The 17,984-nt window shown below is 46.8% G+C and overlaps 1 protein-coding gene across 1 annotated transcript; it reads left to right on the forward strand.

Annotated features, from left to right (window-relative positions):
* The first annotated feature begins 9,314 nt into the window (after nucleotides 1-9,314).
* On the forward strand, nucleotides 9,315-14,162 carry LOC125511578. Its single transcript, XM_048676987.1, has 5 exons — nucleotides 9,315-9,732; nucleotides 9,872-10,012; nucleotides 10,237-10,368; nucleotides 10,463-10,781; nucleotides 12,351-14,162. Exons 2-5 carry the CDS (start codon nucleotides 9,896-9,898, stop codon nucleotides 13,754-13,756), a joined length of 1,974 nt encoding a protein of 657 aa, XP_048532944.1. The 5' UTR covers nucleotides 9,315-9,732; nucleotides 9,872-9,895; the 3' UTR covers nucleotides 13,757-14,162.
* Nucleotides 14,163-17,984: the final 3,822 nt, after the last annotated feature.

A 17,984-nucleotide genomic window follows, 5' to 3' on the forward strand; every position in this document is an offset into this window, starting at 1 on the left:
GGACCGCCACCAACATCATCGGAACCTTAGTATGTACTGCCTCCGTTTTAAATTACTTGTCGTGGTTTTAGTTCAAGTATGTACGTACGTACTCCCTCCGTCTTGATTGGGTTGCACTACTAAATGTATGCTCAGTTGCACTAATAAATATTCGACCATGCATAGCATCCAGTTAGTGGTTGGGTTAAACTGCTGTGTGGTGTGATTAGCAGATAGTGATGAGGCCGACAGGGATCCATCCCATCCGGGCTCTCCCAACCCCTTCGACAGTTGACACACGAGCAAACAAACTACTTTGTCCATTATTCAATCCATTCATACGTCCATAGGCAGACTGTCCCTGGGTCGGCCAAGGAATTTTACAACAAAACTAAACCAGTTCAAAAGTCAGTAGTCAGTACCTAAATTTTGCAGATAAAAAAATCACCACTAGTTAGAATTTCATACTACCAGTTTTTTCTTTCAAATTATACTGTATACTGCATGGAAGAAGTATTGACTGACTGCGGCAGTAGTAAATGGAAGTGCAGTAGTTCCAAAATCCAGACTTTTCGACGAGAAAAGCAAACAGTTACATAGGAGTGGTACATCCGCCCCGGCCCCGATTGCAGCCAGCACAGTACTAGTAAAAATATCCTACTCCAATTCCAAAAGAGAAAAACCGCAGCAGAGCAGCATAGAGCAGAAAAGGAGTATCGACCAGGACCTTGTGCCTTGTGGCCCGAGGAGGAGATGCCCGTCCGGATGACTCTTGGTCACTCCCACGAGGAGTGCGCCTAAACATGGATGGACTCGTTCCAACGGGAATTCATTGTGTCCGCAGGAATGGCGCTTGGATCTGTCGAGGCTGGTGGTGTGAGAAGTGTGACTGCTGCCTCGTCGGACACGGTGCGGTTCATTTGGCGCCCGAACCCATGGTGACGGCGCAACCCCTTTGGTGGGGCGCCATCCCTACAGGGTGGGGCTCCGAGCCGGAGGTAAATAACATCTTGGCTTACGGCCAGTACAATGCGGACGCGAGGCGTTCCCGCCGTGCAAGGAAAAGGGCACAGAAGGCCGCGACAATCCTCGCGACCGAGGCCGTGGAGGCAGAGTCGCATGCTGTCAGGCCGCAATGCCCGTCCACGTCCGTCATTGATCTCATGATAATCAATGACGTCAAGGCCATGGGCTTTGACGAGGAATAGTGGGGCGTGGGAGACGGCGGCCTCCTCGTGTACCATGTGGGCTAGTTCATGTCCATGTCCTACTCTAACTCGCCGGTGATCAGACCTTCACTTTCTGATGCTCATGGACAGAGACACAGAAGGAAGGAACAATAAGTACGATCGCCGGCGAAGATTTGGATTAGGTTTTATGTTGCATGTAATTATATGGATTTGATTATTTGAAATGAGGTATCCAGTTGTGGAATCAAATATTTGTGTGTTGACCGGTCACTGTCCACAGATGTGTCCGGACACATCCGCTGTCGTTTGTGGGCCGGATTTTGCTAGGTCCGCTTGTAGATGCTCTTAGGGCATCTACAACCGGACTAGGCAAATTTGGCCCTTCAAATGTCCGCGGATGCGCACAGCTAGTGTCCAAGCATGTTCATTTTGAGTACCTTTTTATCTGTGCACTTAGCCACGTCTTTATTTTTCCCTTATGGGTCCGGTCACATGCATTCGGTTGATGGAGATGAGAAAGAAAGAAAAGAAATAATAAAGAAAGGAGAAAATATCGTTTGTGGTTGGCCAAAACTTATGTGGCGGACGCAAGACCACTTATGGGAAACGCTCATGCACTCATTATACTCAGGCCATATATGGGGGCAATATGATGAATGCCAGACAACCCAGACATTTAAGAGAGCTTTGAGGGGTCCAGTTGGGTCGCCTTTTTGCTTCTTCCTCATGTCCGGTCAGTGGTTCTGTGTCCGCCTGATCAATTTGGGGAGTCCGTCTATAGATATTCTTAGGATAACTACAACCTTGCGCCCCAAACCCCCTATATGCCTCGACGGACGACCCAGTCACTGAATATTTCAAAAAAAGATGGCCTGCCTCGGGGCCCTCAAACTGGCCCCAGACACTCGGACTGACAGACACATCTCATATCGAGCCAAAATCTGGGGCGGATATGGGAGGTCCGGGTACAACCAGGGCGCGTCCGCCATGTGGGACCAAACAGGATGACCCTACCACCAATCCCCCCCCCCCCCCCCGACCATGCTGATTCGACTTGTTTCTCTCGTCTCTTTTCCCTCATCTGCGCCATCCCGCCCTACCTCCGTCGACACCTTTTCTCTACCGCCTTACTGAGCCTGCAGCGCCGGCAGCACCACCAAAACACTCCTCCACCCCATTCTTGCCCACACAGACACTGTTGTCGGCCCGGACGCTGCCTCGGTAGTCGGTATGATCCGGCTATTGACGGACTATACCTTGCCCTCCATGTGTTCGACACATTGTCCAACCAGTTTTTTGTGGTTGATGTGTATGTGAAACGATGGATTCAAATGGTTCGTCATACGAGGAGTATGGACCAACAGAGCCCGATGAATTAACTCAAAAGGAGTTCTTCGATTCGTCGGATTCAGACGAAGAAGCCGAGATAATGATGATCGTGAGCATCCAACAGGAAATGGGCTGGGAGGTCGAGCACATTCTCAACCTCAAGAGTTCGATGAAAGGGGGAAGAACTTTGAATTGTGATAGGGTCTACTCTACAAAGACTACTTTGCTCTCATCCCAGGTTTATCTGATGAATGGTTTCTTCGACGCTTTCGTATGCACAAACTATTGTTCTTGCGCGTGTTAGAGGGAGTAGAGGCACACGGTCCCTACATCAAGCTCACCAGGGATTGTTGCTAACAACTCTTGTTCTTTGCTAAGCAGATGTGCACAGATGCTATGAGGATGCTTGTACTTGGTACCGCTGCCGATGACGTTGGTGAAATGGTCCGGATGGGGGAGAGCACATGTTTGAATACCACTGTGAAGTTTGCCCATGACGTAGAAGAGGAATTTGAAGCAGGGTATGTGAGAGAACCAAATGTGTAGGACAGAAAGGTTGCTAGCTATTTTGAGAGGCAAAAGGTTTTACAAGTATGCTTGGTTTAATTGAGTGCATGCATTGGCAGTGAAAGAACTGCTCCAAAGGTTTGCGCGGGATGTACGGAGGTCACCAGAGAGGCCACCATCATATGGGAAGCAGTGGCATCACATGACTTGTGGATACGGCATGATTTCTTTGGAATGTCTGGTTCTTATAACAACATCAATGTGCTTCAGTAACCCCTGTGTTCAGGAGACTTTGTAATGGGGAACCGACACCGTGCAACTACACTGTCAATGGCCGCAACTGCAGCATGGGATACTACCTTGCCGATGGTATCTATCCTCAGTGAGCGGAGTTTGTGAAGACCATATTTGATCCCCCAAGGCAACAAACAAATCCACTTTGCATCAATGCATTAAGCACCTAGGTAAGATGTGGAAGGGCATTTGGAGTGCTTCAAACTCGTTGGGGAATTTTTCGTGGAGCTGTAGTGATGTGGAATCGGAGACTGACAGTTGATGACATGTTGTATCATTTACACAATATGATTGTCGAGGATGAGAGTGATGGGGAAACGAACCCATGATTTTGACAAGCCTGGAGAACAAGTCGAGATCCCGGCACAACAAGATGCATACCAGCTTATCATTTTTTGGCGGATGCATCAGGTGCACGTGAAGCTACTCGGTGATTTTTGGAAGCATATGTGAACCCACAATGAAAACCAAAGAGCTCATGTTTGAATTCTACACTTCAAATAAAATTTATGGTCTGTATTTTCGCTACCAATAAATGTGTATTACATGTGATATTCACATGTATGATCGACGTACATGGATTTTCATGGATTTAAGGATTTATATTTGAGAAGTGTGGTTGTCCGGCGGTCGATATGAGAGGCCGTCCGGCGATATTCACGAACACACTCGAACGCGTCCATGAATATTTAGTGGGAGGGGGGGGGGGCAGATTTGCCATGTCCAACAGTTATAGAGACTATAGGCGCCCAAGAGAAAAGAAAATGTCCTAGTTCTCTTTTTTTTAACATAGTATAGACGCAAGCGCTCATATACACGCGCATACACTCACCCCTATGAACACACACACGCACCCCTACCCCTATGAGCACCTCCGAAAGACTCAGCCGGCATATCATCTTGAAATTTACGAAGTCACCGTAGGCACCTCGTTGTCGACGGAAACGTCTCCTCCCATTGAATATGCATCACCGGAAAATTCTGAAATAAATCCAGGAATAAATACAAGCACTGTGGATCTTTCTTGGTTCATCCTTCCCCTAAAAAACCAGCATGGCCATCTGCCATCACCCATTATTTTTTTTGTCTTTTTGTAAGACTTTTGAACACTTGTACTTTCTAAATATAAGTCTTTTTACAGATTTCAGCATGAATTATATACATAGTAAAATAAGTGAATTTACACTATAAAATATATCTTTATACATCTGTATATAGTCCGTAGTGAAAACACTAGAAAGATTTAGGGGTTGTTTGATTTGTGACTAATTTAGCCAAAGATTGCCACAATTAAGCTTAGGCAAGTGTGACCAACTTAGATGAGTGTTTGGTTCATACCACACCTTAGGCATGCCACACTTGGACCCCACATGGCATACACACAAAAAGTGTGATAAGATTTTCTTAGACTTGCCAACGTGTGGATCTCATTTTGATGAACTTTCCTTAGGCAAGTTTGGCAAAAATATGTGACAAAGTATGGCAATGCTAATCCTAGAACTAAACAGCCCCTTATATTTAGAAACGGGGTAGTAACAGTAGTGCTAGTTAGGACTTAGGAGTACTAGTACTAGTAGCACTGATTATATGTTTCGTGTGGGCATGAAGGGACAACACGAGCACTTGTCCCCCCTGTTAGTTATGTTCTCATGCTGGTACTACCCTTCCTTGCTTGCCCTTCTTTGTTGCCTCCTTTTTCTTACCTAAACCAATCTACAGCACCAAACAAAAATATAATCTTAAACAATTTTGGCAGAAAAATAAATAAAGAAATGCCTCTTTCTTGTAAGGCCAAAAGACAATAATAATAATAATCCAAACCATTTCAGCAAAATGGGAAACAACCCCAGAGAAAGAGGGCGTGTAGGCAGGGGCAACCCTGTCACATCAGACGAGGACGATGGGGGCCATGCATGAAGTGGAGGAGACTGGGACTGGAGCTAGTCCGTAGCGTAGCTGAGGTGACAAAGGCAGGGGCTTTTTGGGCAGGAGCATCAGCTTTGGTTTGTTTGATGCACTAGTACTGGCGCCACGTACCAGTAGCATGTAGTTATTCTCCCACAACAGCCAGCCTTTCCTCTGTCTCTTTCCTAGGAGTATCATTTCCTCCTCTCTTCCTCTTCTCCCATCTCTTTTTGTTCCTTCTTTTTTCCTCTCACCTGTTGAATTTTCTTTTGGTTATTTGTGGCCATGACAAGGATATTCTTTTTTTTCAAATTGAAGGAGTTTTATTTCATATTTAAAAAGTGACAGTCGAGAGGCAAAAGACCATGACAATGCTACTCGCTGCTCCACAACACGGTCCTTGTAACAGCGCAACGCGGTGGTCGTGACTTACAAAGTGACCAATCTAATCTAAGGCGCATGAAAACGACACTCACTTGCCAAGGGCCTCAGAAAACAACTAGGAACTTTACACGTATAAAGTAAGTTTTTTTTGTTTTTTGCGGTCCAAGTAAGTAGTATATATTTGAAGTAACATTAAGCATGCATAGTACCCCCTCTGCAAAGTAACACATATAAGACTTTTCATAGATCACTGAAAAGTCATATTATCTTACAGAGGAAGTAACCAGTTAGTCGTTGGACTAAATTGTGTTGTGATTAGAGAATGGCAACAAGGTCGACATGACAACTTTTCTTGTCTTTTTTCTATCACGGCATCTCCAATGCTGACCCCCAAACCGGCGGCACACATCTGGACTTTTGCAGATGCTCTGTAGCTATCCGCACTATTTCCATGATTGGGGTCGAACTCACGCTTTTGTAGCTATCCACACTAATTCCATGACAAAATCCCCTTTTCTGCAACACTCTCTTCTTCCATCCCGCCGCTCTTCACCCAATTCCTGTCTTTTTAGGCCGCCGCCGCCGCATGGACCCGCATGAAAACAGTTAGAGACGGTAGTGGTGGAGGATCCGGCGACCATGCTCTCCTAGAAGATCAACTCAGAGACGGCAAAACCGCCGCCTCAAAGCGAAGGCAAAGGTGGCATGGGTCAAGAAGTAGAAAGCCGATGAAGGTGGAGGTGGTGGTAGTGGCAGTGGACGTGCAGGTGGCGACCATGGTGCAGGGTAGAGCCTGGGACGCGGGGTGCCGCTGTCATTGCCGTTTGTGCAGACGTTGCCCTCGTCGGAGCGGTTCAAGGCACCCTACTTCTATTCTACCAAGCAGCTCAGTAGGCATTCCCGACACGTGCCTTACTACGTGAACATCAACACCGGGCCAGAGCTTGTACGGGTGCCAGGCTTGGAGCACCTGGGTTCTCGCACGCAGTTTGCCGGTATGTCTCAAGTGTGCGAGCCAGCGTATGACGACGCAAACAGGCAGATGTTTGATATGATCTAGGACGAAGGTCGAGACGGAGTTTCTACGAGGACGGGCAGCTGGATGACTCCGAGTCCATGCAACCGGCTTGCACAACCAGTTCAACATATACACCCAGCCGGACTCGCAACTGGGCTTCAGCCAGTCCGGCACGTACACCCAGTCGAGCACGCAATTGGGCATGTATGCCCGGCCAGGCACGAACACACGACAACCGGATTGGGCCATCAGGCAACATGGTCAGTAGGAGGACAACGATGATGATTATTCCAGATGAATTTGCTGCGGATCCAAAGAAAAAGGGTAGTGAAGAAAGTTTTAACATGCGGGAGGACGAGTTGTTGTGTGATGCGTGGTTGGCAACTAGCATCGATCCAATGCATAGGATAGAGCAAAAGTGCTCAACAATTTGGGCCAATATTCAAACTTGGTTCCATGAACATAAGCATTTCGAGCCCTACTTCGACAGCCTCATCCGCAACTGCAGGGTGAAGTCTCTCAACCATCGATGGTATATCGTCCAAGAGGTCGTGCCCAAGTATTGCAGCCACTTGAGGCAACTCATCGGATGGTGGCCAAGTGGTGCCCAAATTTCGAGCAAGTTGTTAATACGTGTTGATCATTTGGTCGGACATGCATTGTTGTGTTGGTCATGTGGCTGGATATGCATTGTTGTGTCGGTCATTTGGCCGAATATGCATTGTTTTGTTGGTCATTTGACAATGGCTTATTTTGTTGCCTTCCCATGTGTGCAATGTGTTCTTGAAGTTGGAGAAGAAGAACTTCAACATCGTGCATTTTTGGTTGAAGTTGAATGTACCATCCAATTGCAATCTATTCATTGTCAATACTGCCAGCATGGACACCGAGGAAGAAATCGGTGATGCAACCGACCCAACAAAACAGCTGCCCAAGAAGGTTAGAAGAGGGTTTCAGGGTTGGGAGGAGAAGAAGGCGAAGCGAGAAAGGGCAACAGCGAAGATGACGGAGAGGTTTAGGACATCTTGATGAAGAAAGAGGAGGCATACGTTAAGCGCTCCGATGTCAAGGAGGCATGCAAGGGCGAGAGGTTTAACATGTTGATGATGGCGGCCGACAAGAAGATAAAACTCAAAGAGAAGAACGCCATTCTCAAAGAGAAGAAGGTTGAGATCGCAGCCGCTGCGGAGGACGCGAAGATGTTCACCTTGAAGATGGATGATTTGGATGACGATGCAAGAATGATCGTGCAAGCCGTCCGTTTCAAGATGTTGAAGTGACAGAAAGATTGGCTTGAGGCGGAGGCGGAGAAGTCATCACTTCAACATCTTGAAACAGCAAAGTGAGCGATGGGGCTCGGATGGCCGGTCCAGCAGGGCATATTTTTTTTGCACGAATTGTTGGACTGATTTTTTTTGTGATGGGAAATGTAAAAACTATGCGCATTTGCATCTCTTTTTTGTTGTAAATAGGGTGGATTTGAATTTCAAATTGACCGTACTCGGGTGAACATTTGCCTCTTTTTTTGTTTTTGTTGTAAATTGGGTGGATTTGAATTTTAAATTGATCGTATGTAGGTGGACATTTAGGGGGTAATTTTAGATGCCCGACTCTCATATCACTGTTCACAGACTAGTCCCCATCGGACTATGGACGGATACAGTGTCCAGGCAGCACTGGAGATGCCCTCACCATCCAATTATATATTTCCACCTGTCTTCCTCCCCATTTCCCCCATATTCCCCCACCTGCCGATTTTTCTCTTGGTCATTTGCGGTCATGCATGAACAGGATATTCCCTGTTCCACAACACGGCGGCCGTGACTTACAAAGTGGCCAACCCAAAGCGCATGAAAGCGACAGAAGCTCCAGATACAGCCTCAGCAAATTTTCATTTCGGCAAAAACAATCCATTTTCACTATCAAAGTTGATCAGAAATGCAATTCACCTCAAACACAATGAAAAGTACATCAAGAGTCTGGACCACCGTGCCTGTAATGTAAGAACCATAGTAGTAACTCCCGTGTGTACCACCAGCACTTATAAGACAAGATCTCCGTAAAGAGGGACCATGCACGCATGCATGCATAGTAAGTAATCAGTTGTTAGTCGTTGGCTTAAACCGGTGGCTAGGTGTGATTATTTAGCATGCAAATTGCAATGAGGCCGACAGGGATCCATCCCATCCGGGCTCCCCTGACCCCTTCCACAGTTGACACGCAGGCCAACAAGCAACACACACAAAGATCATCTCATCAGCATCGCACACCCACACGAGACACTACTTTATTCATTCATTATTCAATCCATCCAGACGTCCACACACAGACTGTGCCTGCCCAAGATATTTTATCATCTCTCGTTGATCCTAGTACCAAGGATTTTTATTTTAACCCAGAACAAAAACCGGTTCAACAGTCAACATTCAGCACCTAATTTCTGCAGAAAAATTCACAGCCAGTTGAAATGCCATATTTCCAAAATTCAGAGCTCACGGTGGGAGCATAATTGACGGGCTCTGTAGCAGCAGCAGCAGTACCAAATGGAAGTGCAGGGATCCGAATTCACAGCAGCGGCAGCAGCAGTAGTTCCAAAGACCCGAGCTTTTGGAGGAGAAAAGGAAACAGTGCAGGGGTCCAATATCAGCACTCACTCTACCAGTAAAAAAATACCCCTCCCTACTCCAAAAGAGAGAGCAGCGGCAGCAGAGAAGCAGAGAGGAGAAAAGCAGGAGAGAGAGGAGTAGCTGACACTACAGCTGAGACGGGACAGCGGCACCCAGAGCAACCACAGCTCCCCTCCCTCCCCTCCCTCTATCCCGTGGAAGGAGACCCAGATCGGCTCGGCTCCTCGCTCGCTCGCTGTCCGGCGGTAAAAAGGAGCAGGGGGCAGATTCATCGCAGACAGGTAGGGGGAGCGGAGAAAGAAAACAACTCGGCGCAACAGCGACGGCCGAGATGTGGTGAAAGAGAGAGCTGCCTCCCTCCCTCCCTGCCTGCCTGGGGAAAGAAAGAGAGTAGAGAGAGGAAAAACATCACAAGAAAAGCATGCAGAAAGGAGGAGGAGACCAGTAGCTAGCTAGCTTCCTCCCCTGCATCGGCCGCCAATTGTTTTCCCTCGCCGAGGTAAGTAAAATCTTGGCCGATGTTTTCTTGTTTTAATCCGTTGTTTATTTAGTATATTTGGTTGCCTTTCCTCCTGCCGGTCGATTTGTTTGTTTGATCTCAATTAGCTTCTCTGTTGCTTGCTTGTTGTTGGGTACAGTCCAGTCCAGGGAGGGGGCAGATCATGGCCGCCGTCATGGATTTGGATCTCAACTGCGCGCCGCCGTCGCCGGAGCCCGCGCCCCAGGACCACCGCCTCGGCCACGCAATGCTCCGCCAAGAACACGCCTACCGCCACCAGGTGCCTTCCCCTGCTTACCTACTTGCTCCCCGCAAAAATCTCTTCTTTCCTCACCAGCCAGCCCGTGTAAATCACGATTAAAAAATAAATAATACAGCCACGAATAAAAGTCAATTATTTTCGCAATTTCTTCGGCAGATTGGATAGATGTAAAGCTAATTTGGTTGTTGTACTGTTAAATATTTCCCTTGCTCATGTGGTTGCATCTGATTTGGTGTTTGTAGGTCGAGGACCTGCATAGGCTGTATTGGGCGCAGAGGAATCTCAGGCCTGATGTGCCCTTCTGGGAGCAATCCCATGATGTCCTCTATCCCACCCATTCCATGCCCATGGCTACTTCCTCCCAATCCCACATGGTGAGCTATGCTATTCAGGCCAAACAGGAATTACCTAAACTTTCCCCAAATTCCTGCTGCTAAATCAACAAGTCTCTCTGCTTTGCCGCCACAGATTGATCCGGATCTGCTGGGTGCTTCTTCTCATGAGCTACGAGGCAAGCAGGCCATTTGGTGTGGCAATGGGGTTGCAGGGAATTTGGGCGCCGAGGGTTCTTCAGTCAGGAGGAAGCCTGATCATGGTGGTGGTGTGCAGGGGAGGTCTGGTTACCGTCGCATGATCGATCTAGAGAAACCAGCGACATCAGAGGACGACGATGATGATGTGGAGATCTTGTCTCCTGCTCGGTTCAGTGACTATGCCAAGCGCAATGCTGGGTTTGTGGATAATTCTCAGTGTTATCCAAGGGAGAATGCTGCCCATGTTCGTTTCGGTGAGTTCAAGAGCATTCCTCCCTGCCCTGCCCTGCCTAGTTATGTTAATATAACTATCATTGTCTACTTTGGTAGAGTAAAACTGTTTTGTCAAGCAAAACTAAGAAATGCAGAGTCAAATGCCTTCCTAATAATAAGTTCGTTTGATAGAAATAGAATGGTCCTTCACATTAGAACTTAGATTGTTATTATAAAATGAATCTGTGAGTAATGAATCTTGATTAATACATGTAGGCTGCAGTTATGTGCTTTGGGTTCAAACTTGTGTCCTGCAAGGTTGCATTGTCAATAATGTTCACACCATGCCATTGTATTGTAGGCTAGATTATTCTCCATTCTTTCTATACATTCCCAACCATTTAAGTTTCATAGTAAAAGAACAGGATGGCCGGAAAATTCTATGTACCACTTACGTAATTGTGTGTTATGCTAGCCCCAGTTTTTTACAGTATAGCTTTTACGTATAGCTGTAATTTGTGCCTGCAAGCTTGAATCTTCTAGTCTTGTTGTGCTGAAACATCCATTTAGCTTATTATTTGTGCCTGCAAGCTTGAATCTTCTAGTCTTGGTTTGCTGAAACATCCATTTAGCTTAGTTCGAAGAAAACATCCATTTAGCTTATTTATAGGAAAAACACCCATTTAGCTTCAACGGAATGCGTGCTCTTGTTGTAATTCTCTAGACTCTTACAAAATAACCTCTAGTCAGTTGCAAGCCTGGATCTCTCTTTCAGTTTGTTTAATCAGTTGCAAGCCTGGATCTCTCTTTCAGTTGGTTTCTCTGGGCAACAGTTCATTTGTTTATCTTGATGATACATGAACATGAAAGGCTTCTTTGATTTATTTATTTTTCCTGTCTTTACGTGAGTTCCTTTATCCATTGTTTGTAATACAAGAGTCTAAGAGACACAGTATTATTACTAATTACACTTTAATGATCGCTCATTTAATAACTAATGCTTGACAGTACTAAGAGATTGTAAGTTGGCCAAGTTTATCTGCTATCAGACCAGATGGTGTGTTGCCTGTATTTCATCTTTTTTGTCAATGGCAACACATTAAAGTATTAATCGAGTCTATATGCGCAAAACATACACTATAATGTTCTTTGATTGGTAAAGAATTTCGTGACTTACGGATTTAAAAGTGCAAGCGATTTGATAAGGGATGTTAGATTGCATCCTCTGCATTTTGATCATTGTTTACCTAATCATTACCTCTACCAATTTGTGTTCATTTCAATTAGAATAGCATAAATGTTCCATGTTCCATCAGCAACATAATTTCCCTGGCTAAATATGTAATTTTTTAGGAGTAATATTCCATTCAGACTGGAAGAAAACTAACCCATTGAGTAGAACATATCATAATGTTCGTGTATATCATTCTAACTAGATGTGTTCCCAGCTTTCTGTATGACTGCAGTTAGTGTAGTGCTTATAGTTTAGTGAATGTCTTGTCTTGTGCATACATCTTGGACTGCATGTTATTCATTGGTTTCTGTAACTCCAGTGGAAAAGTGTGAGATTCTGTTGGGGTATTTGCCTGACTCTGTTTATCACCTTTCAGGTTCAACTGGATCTAGTGATACCCCAGACAGTCATTCGCCAGTCAAAGCAAAGGCTACTGCATCTGGACGCATGCTTATCGACCTGAATATAGCTCAAGAAGATGATTTAAATGTTTGCCCTGATTCTTCCAAAAACGTGTTCGGTTCTCTTTTGGCTAGTTCAAGAACAATGCAATCAGGAGAAGGTTGCAGCAACTCCAGCAAAGCATTCCACATTGGGGGTGAATCTAGCATTGGATCCTCAAAAGGGTCTTCGATCACAGTTGCGGCATCAATGTCGGCCCCAGACAGCACAAGGGAAGTGATGGCCAGAGGTATTTGTGACCCACAGAGCAGTTCTAAGCCTTTCCGCGTGGAAGCTTCAAATCATGACGTGCGTCTCAGAGGAAATATCCAGCATCAACATACACTAGATAATGTCTCTGGAATGAGTTCTCAGGCCTCTATGGAAATTCCGCGCGAAGAGATATCAGTTAGGGCGAGCGGTCGACATTCTTCTTCTTCTTCAGATTTACAAAAAACAGGACAAACAGCTGTGTATAGGGAATGCCAAGAGGAGAGTCTAGCAGTAATCTGTGATGATGAAATGGAGGGTTTTGACTTGAATGTGTCAGTTGGAAGCATCGAGCTCCCATCGATGATGGATAGCAGTCCCAGAGAGAAACATGCAAGTAGTGATGGTGTTGACAAACTTCTAAGTCATTACTTTACTGAGGATAAGGTCCAGGAAAACATTTCTTCCCTTGAATGTCCAACTATCATAGACCAACAACAAATGGCTGAGAGTATGGACGGTAAGAGCGTACAGTCGCCAGACTCCGGAGTTGCAACAAACAGATCGATGTCGATTCCAGAAACTCCTCAAGGTCGTGACTACGCTTGTCCAAGATTGAGACCATCAAGTAACGGAGAATCAAATTCTATGAACGCGCCCATCACATATCAAGTTGTGACAGAAGATGAGTTACTAGCGTCCACAGCAGCTCAGACACTCGTTTCCTTATTCACGGATAGCGCTGCATGGATCACAGACAGCCATTGCAGCAACAACCAGGCAGATGCTCAGGATGGAGGCGATGAACCGCAGGTTTCGCTGGACTCTTTCGAGGAAGGCGTGATGAACCTAGAGGCTCTGAGAGACGATGGGGATTCAGTCGCCGTGAGAGCGCCGGACAAGGACGGGCCTTCGTGTGGGATCAAGCTGAGGAGAGGGAGGGGAATGAGAGACTTCCAGAGAGAGATATTGCCCGGGCTGGTCTCCCTCGCGAGGCACGAGATATGCGATGACTTGCATGCTATAGGGTATGAGATCAGGAAGACTAGGCAGAGAAGGGCGCCCGGGGACAAGTACGGCCCGTCGACCCGGTCAAGGCTGCCTCGGCGTTGCTCGAATGCATGGAACTAGTGAGAGTTTTTTCATACCGAAGCACCAGCGAAGCGCAATGCCGACGAAGGAAATGTGGGGGAGTAGGAGTTGTGAGGGTAATTCTGGCCAGCTCTGTGAATATCGCCGTGTATGAATTATGAAGCCGGTCTGCTGCTAGCGCCATCGTTCGGTTGGAGAATTCCTTTTGTCGGTTAATCTACAAAAAAGCTTGGTGATAATGCCGGAGGGGTGGTAGGTTGCGCCTTTTATTAGTAGCTCCAGATTTATATTTAGCAAGTGAAGTGATGATGGTAAAGCTCGACAATTTTTTTGTTTCTGTAACCTGGAAGAATCATTTGGATGAATGGCCCCATAGAACAAGGCTCCCTCCCTGTGTGTACATTCTTTACTGTATCTGTTGGGTTACTTACCATGCTAGTTGACACACATACGGTGTACAGCCCTGTCCTGGATGGCTGGTGGTCCAAATACCTGCCCTGCCCTGTGCAAAAAACATCCAAATTTGGCACTTGTTTGCATACAAACTGGGCAGTTGTTTGCATCCAAATTGGGCAGGTTTGTTTAAAGTGACATCCCGCAAAAGCCATGAACTACCTGCTATCAGTTTGTAATGTAGCCAAGATTTATGATCACATAACGCCAGATAAACTTGCAATCATATTATTTTTTTCTAAAAAATTGTTGGCATAACTAAAGTGCACCAGTCAGCTAGTCTTTTTTTTAAGGATTGAAATACTAGAAATCTAACGTTGAATTTTAAGCATGCCGAATTGCACGTTTCTAATGTGTTCTGCTTGTTAAAGAAAATTGTCATACTCGTGACTACATAATTTGCCAGCCGGGGCATTCGATTTGCCATGATAAGAAAAGTTGACGATCGATTTATTGCAAAATCCAAAAAAGAATGTGAAAAAACAATCCAGGTTTAGCAGGTGAATAATATGACAGCAACTGTCAGTACTACATGACTGATACTGCTACATCAGTGTGCAGTGTGTAGCACACGTAGAATCGGACAGCGCCACAAATGTCCAGATCGAATGGCCATCCATCCATCAGTCTACAGTCGGCCCACAGATGATATCTCGGTCGATTGAGATTTGGTTGTGCATCACTGCATCTGCATGCATGAACTCGGATTCACGAGTATTTGTTTGGTGTCTGAATACAGGGCGGTCTATGAGACAAACACGGTGGTGGTTGGCAAAGCCCAAGGATTTTATTAGTCTTGCTAAATCTCAGTCGATTGAAATTTGATTATGTCTCGATCGATACTACATCCATGTGATCTTAAATTAAGATCCCTGCAAAAAAATCAGCTCTTTTCTATTTTCTTTCTTACTGCATGTTATGTCACGTGGCTAGGACCTGGTTAAGTTTGGTAGACGGAGACGAAGCCACGCCCTTATTTCACATTTTCCCTGCCTTCTTTTTCTTTTTTTTTCACGTGGAAAAATAAGCTGAGTCTTGGTTGACCCATTAGAGGAATCCTTAAAAGGGCAAGACTAGTCATGGTGGGCATATGCATGCATGGATGCATGGTGGGTGCAGTGCAGGCCAGCCCCTTCCCAGTTGCACATGTGCATCATTGTTTGTTGCATTTGCCTCCAAAAGTGTCTGTCAGGAACATGCATGCTCTCTCATCAGTTCTGAAGACTGAGAGCACTGTGCACTGTTACTGCATCTGTCACACAGTGGTTTATGCTAGAAAGGATTGTTAGGCATGGTGTATAAGTACTCCCTCTGTCTCAAAATAAGTGTCTCAACTTTGTACTAGCTCTAGTATAAATTTATACTAAGCTCAAAATATTTATTTCGGGACGGAGGGAGTACTTAGTAGGAGTATAATATTCTGTCGTATCGTTGGAACCAGCATCCACTCCACTAGTTGCTGCCTCAGGGGCATGATGATCATGGAGTAGTACTTGTTTTATCAAGAGGATACTACTAGTAATAGACAGCAAGCAAACAGTTTGATGATCCCTCTAGCTTTTTTTTGCTCTACTACTAGTATCTTGTTTGAGATCAAACATGTCTGTCTGCAGGCCAGGATGCAGTGCAGCAACCGGACAGACATCATCATCATCATCAGACATCAGCTGCTGTTATGTCAAGCAAGTACTAGTACTACAACTGAACCTTAATACGTACTAAGTACTATTCTGCATGGATCAGTAACCTGAAGAAAAAGATGGTGAATCTACTGTAAATACTCTACGCGGATCAAGTAGTGAGCATTGATCATCAAGGTGCTGCTGCGGCTGGTGGGTGGACTAGGATCATGCCATCATCAATTCAGAGGAGAAAATAAACAGGGGAGGGAGGTCTGCTGCTGCTGCTGGGGCAGCCAGTGACATGTTATGAGTGTGTGTGTCTGAAGAACTCTGAATAACAAGCCTCCTCAGTCAATTCACACACCAGCAGCTCTGCATCTGCATGATCTAAATGAAACTTCAAATCTTTCTCAGCATCCAGCATTCATTTCTTTCTGTGTCTGTCTGTGTGCGTGTGCGTGAGAGATAACAGTCATACAGTCAGAGAACAGTCTCGTCGCATATCTTTCTCGGCATCTTTTGGATGAAAGATTATGCATGCAGGATCGTAGGAGCACTGTACAAACACTGCACTTGCAAGTTGCAATTAGGTGTAGGTGGCCACCGCCCTGAATACACACACACACACATGATCCATAAATTGTGCAGGTGGTATGCTGCTAACAATGTAACCAGATGCACAGAGACAGCAGCAGTACAGGGCCACCCAATGATTCAAAATTTGGCGTGGTCCATATGTATGTATACCCGTGCAGTGCAGTTGAGACTGCAACAACTGAGTTGCTGTAAAAAACTGTCAAGTGAGTGACACACTGCTGCTGCTGTAACAATAACACCGATGAACATTCACAAGGGCATCTCAAATTTCATCCCGCATCCGTCCACAGACGGGGACCAATCCACGCACACAGATGCGAGAGGACGGCATCCAACGCTAGCCTCATACATTTTGGCAACAGTTCAAACCAACCGGACGAAATTCGTTCAAATATGGCGGCAGGGCACGGCCTCGGCGATGTTCTCCTTGTCATCGGTCTCGCCGAACATCGCCTCGCCCGCCTCGTCGTCACACTCCTTGTCGACGGCTACCACCTCTGCCACCCGCGGGTGGTACCGCCAGCGGGCAAGGCGGATCTCGCGGGCGGTGCAGTATGACTCGAGAGCGCCTCCTGCTCCGCCATGTACGCGTCTGGCGCGACCGCCCTACCGGCGACGAGCTGCTCCTCCACCCGCAGATGCTCCTGGAGGAAGTGGTGGTTGTAGGCGGCATCAGCCTGCGCCTCGCAGAACTGCTCCTCCCACTCCTCGCGCATCATGTTCATGTAATGGGCACGGGCCTCGCGGCATGATGATGGTGGCGCGGAGGACGATGGTGGCGCCAGCTCGTTGTCGTTGGCCGCATCCTCCGGCTGTCTGCCGACCTGCCAGCCGGCAGCAATGGCGACCATCTCCTTCTTTTGGTCCGGCGTCAGCCCGTCCTAGAGAATTTTGGGCGGGAGGAATTCATGGTGGGAGTGGTGGAGAGAGGGATTGAAGGCGGATGGCTGCGGCTACGGCCAGTGCAGCGGTTTATATAGCAATGGCGGGCGGCTCCGGAGGAGACGCCTCGGCAACCGCGTGACATCAATGTGAGCGGCAGACAGACGGACGAACGACCATCGTGTCATTTGAACGTGCAACAGTCACCTGCACCGGGAAGCGGGGCGGGCGACCCTCTCTCGGCTGGCGCGTCATTTCAGTGCCGGCGCCAGTGAGCGGTTGCGTCTGCTCTGGCCGGGCATGAATGTGGGCACTGACGCTCTCGACCGAAGCTGGCCGTTTTGGGCGGGAAGCGCGCGCGGGTGGGGGGTGTTCTCGGTGCTTCAGGGCGGTCAGAAGCGGGCTTGGGAGCGGTCCAGACCGCGCCACGGACCGATACAGACCCGCATTGGATGGCTTTAGCTGTCCAGACAACGCGCTCCGAACGCATACAGAAGGTTTGAGGGTCGGCGTTGGTGATGCTCTAAAACAATGATACCAACGCATCAGACATCAGAGCAGTCACTCTCATTTCCACAATACTAAGTTAGGGCGGACGCCTAAAACGAACACATTATTCATCCGCGGACATGGATATGGAGACATCCAGACACATTTTAAACGGATCTTAAACAAACCGAACGATTTTCATGCAAACTGAATGATTTTCATTT

The sequence above is a fragment of the Triticum urartu genome, chromosome 5 (genome assembly GCF_003073215.2).
Source record: "Triticum urartu cultivar G1812 chromosome 5, Tu2.1, whole genome shotgun sequence".
Taxonomy (NCBI): Eukaryota; Viridiplantae; Streptophyta; class Magnoliopsida; order Poales; family Poaceae; genus Triticum; species Triticum urartu.